Source organism: Salvelinus namaycush, chromosome 16 (assembly GCF_016432855.1).
Source record: "Salvelinus namaycush isolate Seneca chromosome 16, SaNama_1.0, whole genome shotgun sequence".
Classification (NCBI taxonomy): Eukaryota; Metazoa; Chordata; class Actinopteri; order Salmoniformes; family Salmonidae; genus Salvelinus; species Salvelinus namaycush.
The window spans coordinates 26,614,805-26,628,716 of record NC_052322.1 but is presented as its reverse complement, the minus strand read 5'-3'; the positions used below and the strand labels follow the sequence as shown (position 1 = coordinate 26,628,716).

At 43.6% G+C, this 13,912-nt stretch overlaps 1 protein-coding gene across 1 annotated transcript; it reads left to right on the top strand.

Moving 5' to 3' along the window:
• Window positions 1–3,717: 3,717 nt before the first annotated feature.
• On the top strand, window positions 3,718–10,897 carry ccdc22 (coiled-coil domain containing 22). The gene is made up of 15 exons (XM_039010919.1): window positions 3,718–4,221; window positions 4,718–4,895; window positions 5,606–5,738; window positions 5,942–6,048; window positions 6,355–6,439; window positions 6,646–6,815; window positions 6,963–7,175; window positions 7,288–7,479; window positions 8,369–8,605; window positions 8,683–8,784; window positions 8,902–9,009; window positions 9,147–9,242; window positions 9,468–9,527; window positions 9,677–9,751; window positions 9,894–10,897. Exons 1-15 carry the CDS (start codon window positions 4,172–4,174, stop codon window positions 10,005–10,007), a joined length of 1,920 nt encoding a protein of 639 aa, XP_038866847.1. The 5' UTR covers window positions 3,718–4,171; the 3' UTR covers window positions 10,008–10,897.
• The last annotated feature ends 3,015 nt before the right edge of the window (window positions 10,898–13,912 follow it).

The window sequence follows — 13,912 nt, the reverse complement described above, 5'->3', positions numbered from 1 at the left end:
TTGCATCATCTGTGGATCTGGTCGGGCGGTATGCAAATTGGAGTGGGTCTAGGGTGTCAGGTAATGTAGAGATGATATGATCCTTAACTAGCCTCTCAAAGCACGTCATGATGACAGAAGTGAGTGTTACGGGGCTATAGTAATTTAGTTCAGTTACCTTTGCTTTCTTGGGTACAGGAACAATGGTGGACATCTTGAAGCAAGTGGAGACAGCAGACTGGGATAGGGAGAGATTGAATGTGTCCGTAAGCACTACAGCCAGCTGGTCTGCACATGCTCTGAGGACGTGGCTAGGGATGCCGTCTGGGCCGGCAGCCTTGCGAGGGTTAACACGTTTAAATGTCTTACTCACGTCGGCCACGGAGCAGTCCTTGGGAGTGGGCCGCGTCGGTGGAACTGTGTTATCCTCAAAGCGTGCGAAGAAGGTGTTTAGCTTGTCTGGGAGCAAGACGTCGGTGTCCGCGCGACGTGGCTGGTTTACCCTTTGTAATCCGTAATTGTCTGTTGACCCTGCCACATCTCGTTTCTGAGCCGTTGAATTGTGACCTTACTTTGTCTCTGTACTGACGTTTTGCCTGTCTGATTGCCTTATGGAGGGAATAACTAAATCAAATCAAATTGGTCACATACACATGGTTAGCAGATGTTGCGAGTGTAGCAAAATGCTTGTGCTTCTAGTTCCGACAGTGCAGCAATATCTACCAAGTAATATCTAAAAACTCCACAACAGATACCTAATACACACAAATCTAAATAAAGGAATGGAATAAGAATATATAAATATAAATATATGGATGAGCAATGACAGAGCGGCATAGGCCAAGATGCAATAGATAGTACAGAATACAATATATACATATGAGATGAGTAATGCAAGATATGTAAACACTATTAAAGTGGTATTATTAAAGTGACTAGTGTTCCATTTATTAAAGTGGCAAATTATTCTACAAGTCTGTATGTAGGCAGCAGCCTCTCTGTGCTAGTGATGGCTATTTAACAGTCTGATGGCCTGGAGATAGAAGCTGTTTTTCAGTCTCTCTGTCACAGCTTTGATGCACCTGTACTGACCTCGCCTTCTGGATGGTAACAGGGTGAACAGGCAGTAGCTCAGGTGGTTGTTGTCCTTCATGATCTTTTTGGCCTTCCTGTGACATTGGGTGCTGTAGGTGTCCTGGAGGGCAGGTAGTTTGCCCCCAGTGATGTGTTGTGCAGACCACACCACCCTCTGGAGAGCCCTGCGGTTGTGGGAGGTGCAGTTGCCATACCAGGCGGTGATACAGCCCGACAGGATGCTCTCAATTGTGAGTCTGTAAAAGTTTGTGAGGGTTTTTGGTGACAAGCCAAATTTCTTCAGCCTCCTGAGGTTGAAGAGGCACTCCTGCGCCTTCTTCTCCACACTGTATGTGTGGGTGGACCATTTCAGTTTGTCAGTGATATGAATGCAAGAACTTAAAACGTAAAACTTTCCACCTTCTCCACTGCTGTCCCGTCGATGTGGATAGGGGGGTGCTACCTTTGCGGTTTCACAATCATCTCCTTTGTTTTGTTGATGTTGAGTGAAAGGTTATTTTCCTGACACCACACTCCTAGAGCCCTCACCTCCTCCCTGAAGGCTGTCTCGTCGTTGTTGGTAATCAAGCCTACTACTGTTGTGTCGTCTGCAAACTTGATGATTTAGTTGGAGGCGTGCATGGCCACTCAGTCATGGGTAAACAGGGAGTACAGGAGGGGGCTGAGCACGCACCCTTGTGGGGCCCCAGTGTTGAGGATCAGCGAAGTGGAGATGTTGTTTCCTACCTTCACCACTTGCGGGTGGTCCATCAGGAAGTCCAGGACCCAATTGCACAGAGCGGGGTTGAGACCCAGGGCCTCAAGCTTAATGATGAGCTTTGAGGGTACTATGGTGTTGACTGCTGAGCTGTAGTCAATGAACAGCATTTTCACATAGGTATTCCTCTTGTCCAGATGGGATAGGGCAGTGTGCAATGTGATGGAGATTGCATCGTCTGTGGACCTGTTGGGGCAGTATGCAAACTGAAGTGGGTCTAGGGTGGCAGGTAAGGTGGAGGTGGTTTGATCCTTGACTTGTCTCTGAAAGCACTTCATGAGCAGCTAACCGATCGCTGCAGCTGTACATAGTCCATCGGTATATAGCCCACCCAATTTACCTACCTCACCCCCATACTGCTTTTATTTATTTACTTTTCTGCTCTTTTGCACACCAGTATCTCTACCTGCACATGATCATCTGATGATTTATCACTCCAGTGTTAATCTGCTAAATTGTAATTATTCGATTTATTGCCTACCTCCTCATGCCTTTTGCACACATTGTATATAGATTCTCTTTTTTTCTACCATGTTATTGACTTGTTTATTGTTTACTCCATGTGTAACTCTGTGTTGTTGTCTGTTCACACTGCTATGCTTTATCTTGGCCAGGTCGCAGTTGCAAATGAGAACTTGTTCTCAACTAGCCTACCTGGTTAAATAAAGGTGAAATAAAAATAAAATAAAAAATGATGACAGAAGTGAGTGCTACGGAGCGATAGTCATTTAGTTCAGTTACCTTTGCATTCTTGGGTACAGGAACAATGGTGGCCATCTTGAAGCATGTGGGGACAACAGACTGAGCCGTTGAACTGCGACTCCACTTTGTCTCTATACTCACATTTTGCTTGTTTGAATGCCTTGCGGAGGGAATAACTACACTGTTTGTATTCGGCTATATTCCCAGTCGCCTTTCCATGGTTAAATGCGGTGGTTCGCACTTTCAATTTTGTGCGAATGCCGCCATCTGTCCATGGTTTCTGGTTAGGGTAGGTTTTAATAGTCACAGTGGGAACAGCATCTCCTATATACCTCCTTATAAACTCACTCACAGAGTCAGCATATACGTTGATATTATTCTCTGAGGCTACCCGGAACATATCCCAGTCTGCCTGATCAAAACAATTTCGACGCGTGGATTCCGATTGGTCAGACCAGCGTTGAATAGTCCTTAGCACAGGTACTTCCTGTTTAAGATTCTGCCTATAGGAAGAGAGGAGCAAAATGGAGTCATGATCTGATTTGCCAAAGAGAGGGTGGGGGAGTGCCTTGTAGGCATCCCGGAAGTTGGAGTAGCAGTGGTCGAGTGTTTTAGCAGCGCGAGTACTACAGTCAATGTGTTGATAGAACTTCGCTAGCGGCCTCAGGATATGTGGTTTCCAGTTTGCACAAAGTCCAGTGTAGATCCTTGAGGGCCGTTGTGGTATCGGCTTGAGGGAGAATATACATTCACACTTGTGTCGGGCTGCATCACAGCCTGTTACAGCAAGGTGCTAAAGAGGGTGGTACGGCTCAACCGAACGTACCATTGGGTACACACTGCCTATCCCCAACCCCACCCCAATGTACATTAATCATTGTTGACCTCCACACAGAACATGGCCACGTGGTCTGCTTATCTCGCGTGGACAGATTTGGGGTGGAGTAATGTCGTGTTCCAACGCTAGTCGGGAACTAGGAAACTCGGAAATGTCCGACTTGCTAAATGGATGTAGTTATACCGTGCCGCGTTTACCAGTTGGCAAGTCAGACATTTCCCGAGTTTCCTAGTTCTGAGTTTCCTAGTTCTAGTACGTGAACGTGGCACAAATCCTTTCGCTTCGCCTCTTCCTCGACGCAGTACCCAGTCATGCGACTCCAGAAGCGGGGGTTTGCTGGGAATCATAGTTTTACTTTCCCAACTCTCCGTTTTTTTTACAACAATGCTGAAGAATGTTGAAACTCAGCATCCCATAGAACACTGCTATCATATCCTCCTCCCATGTGACTTCATGTGTTTATAGATGCAACATTTTAGCTTTTACTAATTTGTCAGCTAGCTATCTCTCATATGATAAAAAGCTATTTGCAAGACATTTAAGGGAGCACAAAAAAAGTGTTAAGTGGAACGGTTGCTGGAATAGCTACTGTCGTGCCTCTTGTTCATGCGTTGAGAAGTGACAACGTTAGCTAGTTCCCCAGCTAAAAACAGGCGAGCTAGCTTGTTTTTGTGTGTTTTTTTTAATGGACCCGCCTGTGAGACCGCTAACGTTATCTAGCTAGCCAAAATAAGCATATTGAAGCCTAATTATTGGAATTTAGGAGAAGGAATTGCAAGGCACTTCATCTTCTTACAGCGATGGAGGAAGTTGATAAGATTTTAATTCACTCCCTTAGACAGACCGGCACGTAAGTAGTTAGCCAACATTATTAACATTTTGTTTCTAGTTAGTGAACGTTTGCCATCTGGCTTGCTACTGTTGCTTGTTTGTGTCTAGTGAGTTTTGGATAGCTCGCTACCTCTAGATACGTAGCTCTCTTCTTTGATTTAGTGATTGACACCCAGGTCTATCTACATTCAATTACTCATCAGCCATTATCTCAGCTGATGTTTTCCTTGGGAATTGAAGTACAGAGAGCTAGCTAAGTTAGCTAAATTACATTCATTCACACTTGTACAAGTGTGTTCTAATAGCTGGTTCTTTTGATTTGAACTCTGCAAATCTTTGAGCTAGTGTAGTGACCAGAATTCTTCCATGTCGGTCAAGTTAGCTACGCTAACGGTACACATTTTTCAATGTCGTTTAAAAGAGTAACTTGCTGATTACATGACTAGCGAGGTGTGAGACACACATGAGAAGTTAACCCCGTGCACCTGCATCTCATGCTCTGTGTGTTTGCCAAGGGACGTGGGGGAGGATGTACAGAGTGTGAAGCGCTTCTCCAGTGAGTTCATAGTGGAGGCGGTAGTGAAATGTCTGCGAGTGATCGACCCGGCTCTGGGGAGCAGCCTGTCCCACTCCTTACCCCCCGGCATGTCTGCCCGCTTCCGAGTGGGCATGAGCCTGGCACAGGCCTGTCAGGTGAGAGGTCAAAAAGAAAAGGGATAGTGCTCACCCTCCTGTTGCGAAGTGAGGCTCGTGACTATCTCCCCACAATACTATGTTGAACAAATGAAGAAGATTAAGATATTGTTGGATCTAAAAGAATAACCATGCACGACTTCTTGATGTACGGTAGCCATATGACCTATACCCCCTTTGCATGAAACTCAGTCCAGGTTCTTTTTATACTCTAAAATGAATTGAATTTCATTAGATCAAGCTCAGTTACTCATGGTCCAAACTACATGCATGCAGTCTGGACCACTGATGTCTGAATAGAAGTAATTCAGCAACCAATTTGACCGCCTGCGACAATGTGAAGTCATGTCATATCCTAATGCCTAATCTCGTTGAGCACTGCTTTTAACTATTTTTATTTTCTCACTCGATTGGCTTTATTGAATAGTCCATTTGCTTGCATAACTTCATTGAAGTGATCTTCTGAAATGTAGTTTTATTACAAGATTTAGAATCTCCCAAGTGTGAATACATTTGGTTTGCTCATTTTGTGAAGAAGGCTCCATCATTCCACATGTTCATAATGGTCTTCATACACAATGTCATGGACTGGTTCCATTTTCACGCTTAATGACCCTCATGCTCTAGACTGGGTGAGGTATGTGACACAAAGGTCAATGTCATGTGTATGAGCAGACTCCATAACCAGGTTGACATGTGTTTCTATGCAGGACCTTGGCTACAAGGGAGAGATTGGCTACCAGACCTTTCTTTACAGCAATGAGCCAGAGATCCGCTCTCTGCTCATGTTCCTGGTGGAGAAGCTGCCCAGAGAAAGTGCTGAGGCCTTGGACCAACCAGCAGGTACAGACACATTGTCCCACCATTGTACTTCTTGTCATTATTGAATACCATTAACTTTAGCTATCCCCTTATACATTGGGCATTTTTTTTTGCTTTATAATCTGATCAATAAAAATACATTGAATGTTTGTGAATCTCTCAAAATGACAATTATTTTATCTATAAGTATTTATTTGTCTCGCATTCATTGTACCCCATAACAGGTAAATCGGTCCTCCTCCAGAAATTGATAGCTACCCAGATCAAAGCTCAGCTGGCCTTGCCTTGGCTCCCTCCATCTTGCAGACTACCCCTCCTATGTAAAACACAGGTAGGTATGTCCTGCTGGCAATATCACAAAGCATTATCAATGACATGGCAGCTAAAGTTAAGAAACACTGACAAATAACTGTTGGTTTCCTAGATCATAAAGGAAGCTAGATTTCAGGGCTGGTCAGTGAAAGTAGTGAGGCAATAATGCAATGTCTCAAGTTTACCCTGTTTTTTAATGACCTGGATATTTACTGAAGTCAATATATCAAAATGATGCACTATACAAACTTCCTATTTGAATGTCTTTGTGTCAAGTGTTCCCACTTAATGTATGTGTTCTCACTTAACATTTCATTATTTTTAGAACCCAGGACCGTCCCACAGTTTCCACTCTCAGCCCCTTAGTTTACTGCACTGCCTCAAAGTGCCTGGGAAAAAGCAGTTGAAAGGTAAACCCCAGAATACACAGGGCCCTCTGTACTTACTCTCATTGCATATCATTCTGTAATCCAATTCTTCCAATTATGTAGGGTTCTGAATTAGTAGCCTATATATATTAGCATGGGGTACAAGATATTCTTTGCCAATGAAATAAGAACCTGTGGTGAGAGTTAAATCCCAGTGTACCACGTCATTCTTTTCACCCCGTCTCCAGAGGAAAAGGACTACCACAGGGAATTTCTTCCCCCTGTGACTGCTCAGCCGTCGCAGCATGCCTCAGTGCCGGCATCCCTGCTGGAGATGCATGCAGGGGAGCTTAGTGCCGCCCAGGAGTGGGAAAATGAGTGGAACAGCCAAGGCCTCCTTTCCCGCCTCACCCCTGAGGTACACTCTTAAAGGGATAGTTCACTTAAAGGGATAGTTTTTCAAGATTTTGGACAATTTTAATTTGAGCACAATAAGAATAATTTTGTGTTTATTGCAGTGTTTTAATCTCTGAACTCCACTTTGTCTCCTCTCGTGGCCACCCAGGAATATCGCTCCAGGAAGCGTGTCCGTCTGCAGAAGCGGATCGAAGAGCAGCTGCACACTGCGGCCCAGCCTCACTCGGACACCCTCGGTGCCCACAGGTCGGGCTCTGATCTCGCAGAGCTACTGCAGTCCTTCGGGGGCTCCTCCCTCGGTGGTGACATCCTCGCCAAGGGCTCCCGCTTCACTCACACTGAGAAATTCACTTTCACACAGGTAATTGAAGAGTTAACAAAGCCTGCCCCAAAGACATTGAGCAACATCTACAAATGTTCCCCCTTTCATTGCCAATCTGAATCTAGTGTGTGTGTGTGTGTGTGTGTGTCAGGAGCCTGCGAAAGCCTCCCAGCAGATGGCAGCAGCGGCCAGCCCCCTTCCCAGCTCGCATCAGTCGGAAGAGGAACTGCAGGCCCGACAGCAGGAGGAGCTGGCCTCCCTGCAGCAGCAGCTACAGCAGCTCACCCTCAGCCTAGAGGAGGTGGGCGGAGACATGAAGCAGCTCACCGTATCCGTACTTCAGGTAACTGGAGCCTCTCTGATTTAAAACAGATAAACTCTGTATTTGTGTAGACCTCAGACTAGGGATGTGCGTGGTTATTCGAATATCCGATCTGACATTTGTATTTTGGATTACTTGTGTGCTTTGTTTTTTGCAGGGGGAAAAATTATAGCCCTATTTTAACACTGAAAAGTATTTTTCTAAGTTTCATTAAAATATCCATATGGCATTGTTACATGAAAGGATATACCATGACATTTAAACATGAAAATTATTTTTTTTTTATATAGTTTTTAGGATGTGCACCCCATAAAAAGACCGGTAGCTGACCGGTAGCCTTCACGTGTAGCTTGTTGTTTATGTTGGCCAATCAAAGCGACAGAGGTTCAATGTGTAGAAAGAGAGTGAGTTCACTAATGCAATGCAAGATGGAATAAAATTATGGAATGAAAAGTTAGCAAAATGAGGAGTAGGCAACAATGAGCAACCAACATTTAGGCAGTTGTTTTATTTAGCTAGCTTGCTTCTAGGCTTTTACAGTCAAGATGGGCACTGTTATATACGACGATAAATAACATTGTGGCTGCAACAAGTTAGCTAGTATTGGCTGTAGCTGAGTTGCCTTAGCGTCTCTCTCTCCGTCTGCTCCTTCACATATTCCGCCCCCTCCGCAGCAATGGATGGCCAGCTTCTCTCCATCGCGCAGCAGTGCTCAGGTTAACTTAAGGGGGGAAAAAGACTTGCATTTCCTATATCTGGATATCTGACAAATTCATGATACTATTCGAATAGTGAAATGATTACATACCCCCCATCCCTACCTCCGACCAGAGTTACCACAGTCAAATGAACTGTGACATGTAAGATGTAGTCACCCTGCGAGACTAACTTGTCTCCTGTTTGTGTGCAGGTGTCAGATGAGCTGAAGCAGAAAGAGCTGAGCAAGGCGGAGAAGGAGGACTCTGTGCGGGTGAAGAAGCAGACCATTGACCTGATGCCGGACGCAGAGAACAACCTGGCCAAGCTGCAGGCCCTGGTGGAGGGAAGTGCCAAGCGAGTGGTCAACCTTGCCGTGCAGTGGGAGAAACGCAGAGCTCCGCTCATCGATGAGCACCGCAGGCTCAAGGAGCTCTGCAGCAACCAAGAGGTAGTGTTAATCTCCTTAGATATCACCAAATGTGTGTGTTTGACTGTGCGAGATTCAACTTCCATTTTCTTTTGTAGATTGAGTCCTCCAGAAAGCTAGTTGAAATCAAAGAGCTTCACAACAAAATCCGCCAATCTGCGGAGGAGTCCAAGATGAAGGAGGCACTGTATAAACAACTGGTATTAGAACAAATTTTAAATATATTTGGGATGAGCTACTTCCACACTGTTTATTTAGGTTCCAGTCCATGCATTGTATGTCAGACACAATTTTGGGGAATCTGACATCTCTTTCAGATAACAGAGTTTGAGAATCTCCCCAAAGATGTCTCCCGCTCAGCGTACACTGCAAGGATTCTGGAGATCGTTGGCAATATCAGGAAACAGAAGGAAGAAATTACAAAGGTACACTGTTTGAGACACCTCTCAACAATACAGTCCTGAGTATCTCCTGAAAAACAAAGGAATTAAAAACTAAATTTGAATCTGAGTAGTGTGATTTCAAGTATGGTATTTGTGTGTCCGACTCTTGGTCTCTGTAGATTCTGTCTGACACTAAGGAGCTGCAGAAAGAGATTAACAATCTGACTGGAAAACTGGACCGAACGTTCGCTGTGACTGATGAGCTGGTCTTCAAGGTAGAGCACCTAGCAAGATAACTCGTGTCTACTTTTTGCAATTATAGGTCAAAGAAATCCCTTCTAGATCACCTGATAATGCTCAACTTGCTACCAAGGACCCTTGCTGTCAGTTTGCTCATGCCTTTCATTTCAATTGTTCTATACCACAGTTTGACAATTTCAGGAAAGCACACCAATGATGTTCCTTCTTGCCTAATCAATACTTTTCCTAATACTGTGTAGGATGCGAAGAAAGACGAATCTGTCCGCAAATCCTACAAGTACCTGGCAGCCTTGCATGAGGTAAGAGCTTGTTTGCAGAATATACAATTTTCTTAGAAATTGAAGAGCAAGACATACTGTATATCCTTTGGTCTGGTGCTCTGTGGTAATTTTAGGTGCCTATAGCTACATTGCTTAGTTGTGTGACTTCATTATCTTCCTTGGTATAGAACTGCACTCAGTTGATCCAAACTATTGAGGACACAGGCACAATCATGAGAGAGATCAGAGACCTGGAGGAGCAGGTATAGATGGCCCTCTTTCTTTTATTCCAAACCACTAACTTGTACTGCTACTGTACCACATGAGTCAGTTTGTCATTTTATTGACATAGTGATCTAGAGCTGACTTGGTAGAGCAAACTTTTAAGTTTCCTTCTCTCCGTAGATTGAAACTGAAAATGGTAAGAAGACTGTAAGCAACCTGGAGAAGATCCTGGAGGACTACAAAGCAATTCGCCAGGAGAACTCTGCTCTGGCTGCCAAGATCAGAGAGGCCTGATGTGACCCTCCGCATGCTGCACCGTAGTGGCCGCCTAACGTGTCTGCTGGTCAAACTGACTGGTAGCATGCCCTCGAGACTGCCTGTCCTGTGTGTGTGGAACCAAGAAAGCACACTCCATCTAGTCTCAAGACTTTCAACGCTGTCCTTTGTCCACTGTCTTGTTGCATTGCCTTCTGGGAGCACTGATGGCATATGGGGAAGGGGAGATAGATTTTTGTACCATTTTTAATGCACAAACTTTGGCTTACCAAAACACCATGCTGGATAAAGAAAAGAAGTGTGATGTGTAACAACACAGCGATGAATTATACTGGCCTTGCATCCCTGGTGTCTATACACTGGTTCCATATTGATTCCACCCAATCAAAAAATACGTTTGGAAAATGATGTTCTGACTTTTTCTATTATAAGTTTGTAGTAGTTCTTCAAAATTGCAGTAGTTCTGATAGATCAATCAAGTGAATGTCTTAATGATCTACTTTGAAATTCACTGCAATTCCCGGGAACAATGCAGTGGTTAGGTACGGCCTAAGATTCCATTCATGCCATATTTTGTCTTAACTGGAGTTGATTTGGAGATTACTAGGTTTGTCCTTTTCTAGTTCATTCTCATGCCTTGAAATCAAATGCTGCTTTTGTCTGTCTCATTGGCTCAGTGTTATTTGGATTAGGGAGCCTTGGTGCAAAGTAAATGGTTTACCTCTTGAGCACTGATCTCCTGAAATGGTCTAGATTAGGTAACAAACCACATTGATTGATGTAATGAATCATGCGAAACTTGTATAAAAACAATACAAAATGTTTGTCAGAGCAGAAAATGAACATGTTAAGGAAGTGCTGTTGCTTTCTTTCACATGTTTATTTTTGAAATGCTGAAAGGTCGTTCGTATGCTGTCCTTTTTTATTTTTTATTTTTGCTTGATCCTGGAGGGGATGCCTGTTGAACTGGCTCTCAAGCCGCGTTTATACCTGGCGCTAACATGCGCCCTTTGTCCTAATCTGAAAATTTAAATGCAATATGCAACAATTTCAAAATGTAATATCAGTCAATTACAATGTATTAATTAGGCCCTGATCTATGAATTTCACATAACTGGGGATACAAATATGCCTCTGTTGGTCACAGATACCTTTTTAAAAAAGGTAGGGGCATGGATCAGAAAACCAGTCAGTATCTGGTGTGACCACCATTTGCCTCATGCAGTGTGACACATCTCCTTCGCATAGAGTTGATCAGGCTGTTGATTGTGGCCTGTGGAATGTTTCCAACTCTTCAATGGCTGTGCGAAGTTGCTGGATATTGGCGGGAACTGGAACACGCTATTGTACGTGTCAAGCCAGAGCATCCTAAACATGCTCTATGGGTGACATGTCTGGTGAGTATGTAGGCCATGGAAGAACTGGGACATTTACAGCTTCCAGGAATTGTGTACAGGTGCTTGTGACATGGGGCTCTGAATTATCATGCTGAAACATGAGGTGATGGTGGCAGATAAATGGCACAACAACGGGCCTCAGGATCTCATCACAGTATCTCTGTGCATTCAAATTGCCATCGATAAAATTTAATTGTGTTCATTGTCTGTAGCTTATGCCTGCCCATACCATAACCCCAGCACCACCACGGGGCACTGTTCACAACGTTGACAATAGCAAACCGCTCTCCCACATGAAGCCATATATGCTATGCTCTCTGCCATCTGTCTGTTACAGTTGAAACCGAGATTCATCCGTGAAGAGCACACTTCTCCAGCTTACCGGTGGCCAACGAAGGTGAGCATTTGCCCACTGAAGTCTGTTCAAGAACCTGGAGACAACAACAAGCATGCAGATAAGCTTCCCTGAGACTCTTTCTGACAGTTTGCAGAAATTCTTCAGTTGTGAAAACCCAGTTTCATCAGCTTTCCCAGTGGCTGGTCTCAGACGATCCTCCAAGTGAAGAAGCTGGATGTGGAGGTCTTGGACAGGTGTGGTTACATGTGGTCTGCGGCTGTGAGGCCGGTTTGACGTACTGTCAAATTCTCTAAAATGACGTTGGATGCAGCTTATGGTAGAGAAATTAACATCCAATTCTCTGGAAACAGCTCTGGTGGACATTCCTACAGTCAGCATGTCAATTGCACGCTCCCTCAAAACTTGAGACATCTGTGGCATTGTGTTGTGACAAAACCTCACATTTTAGAGTGGCCTTTTATTGTCCCAAGCACAAGGTGTGTAATGATCATGCTGTTTAAACAGCTTCTTGATATGCCACAACTGTGAGGTGGATGGATTATATTAGCAAATGAGAACTGCTCACTAACATGGATGTAAACAATTTTGTGCCCAACATTTTAGAGAAATAAGCTTTTTGTGCGTGTGGAACATTTCTGGGATATTTTATTTCTGGTCATGAAACATGGGACGAACATTTGTGTTTATATTTTTGTTTAGTGTAGAAAAGGCAGTCGGCTGCAATGTTGAACAAGCCCATTGACACTGAGCACCATTTACTTATGACCTCAGCTTTAAAAAATGCATTCATATTATTTTGAAAGAATGGGTGTGTTCGAGTGGATCAATTTGACAAATTTTACCATTTCACTTTCAAAGTGTGTTGCATTATGGTGATAAAAATGGTCCGACTTGCCGACTGCATGAACTTTACAAAAACTATGAAATCACCTTCAAGTCCCTGCAGTTGCTTCTGACCCAAGCGAACGGGACAAAAGACCTGCGTGAAACTTTACTGTGATTCATGTCTACAGTGGATATGTACAAATGAATGTGATATTTTGAGGCTCTCTCTCACCAATTGATAGTACAATGTACACATATTTACATGTTTATTTTGACATTCCATAGAAAAAGTTTTTATAAACAATGGCAACACTGCCATGTTGGACAGAGCCTTGCTGTAGGTAAACCATAACATTGTCCGACTTTCGGCTGTTGCAGATACACCTCCCCCGACTTCACTCATCAATGTTCAGCCATAGCAGGCTGCGTTTGAGTTAATGCGGGGTGCGTTCGAGTGGGTCTCTTTTTTTCAATGCCTTCAAAGTGTGTTGCATTCTGGGGATAAAAGTTGTCCGACTTTTGCGCCTGCATGTCAACTGCATGAACGTTACAAAAATCATGTGATCTAAGGTCATAAGGTTTTGACTGCAGGTTTCTGCAGTTGCTCTTCAACAACTTCATCCTGCGGCCATCGCTTGCACTGTGGAAGACTGTTGTCAACCAATCATTAAGGTGTTTTTGTTTGAACCACACGAACGTGACAAAAAGACATGACTGAAAAAGGAACCAATTTGTCCAGACTTATTTGTACAGTGGAAATGTGATATTTGAGGCTCTCACTAATTGATTGTACAATGTGTACACACATAATATGATTTCAGTTTGTGAGTGTGTGATATGAGGGTTAGTTACATGTTTATTTCGACATAAAGAAACCCTTTTACTAACAATGGGCTTGATCAACAGTACAGGCGACTGACTGCTCTACAAATTTGCATCACCTTGCATCATAAATAGCTACTCATTATTTGTAGACCAGTCAGTCAGTCACCATTTACCCTCAATGCATCATGGATTTGATGCTCTCGAAACCAGCCAATGGCAACACTGCCATGTTGATCTGAGCATTGCCTTTGCAAAGTACATTAGTGTCTGACTCTCAGCTGTCGCAGATCAATGATTTATATATACACTAGATGACTGATAGGGGGGGGCTGGAGGCCACCTTGCCTCCATCTTGGAACTTCCCCACCGTTGTAAAAAGATATTTTGGAATCTATAAAAATGCATATATTAATGTCTACATTTGCCACACTTATTCTATTACAGACACCTTAATGCAAACTTTTAAAATATTATGTGAGCTAAAGGTAAAACAAATAATATATATATATAAAAACATT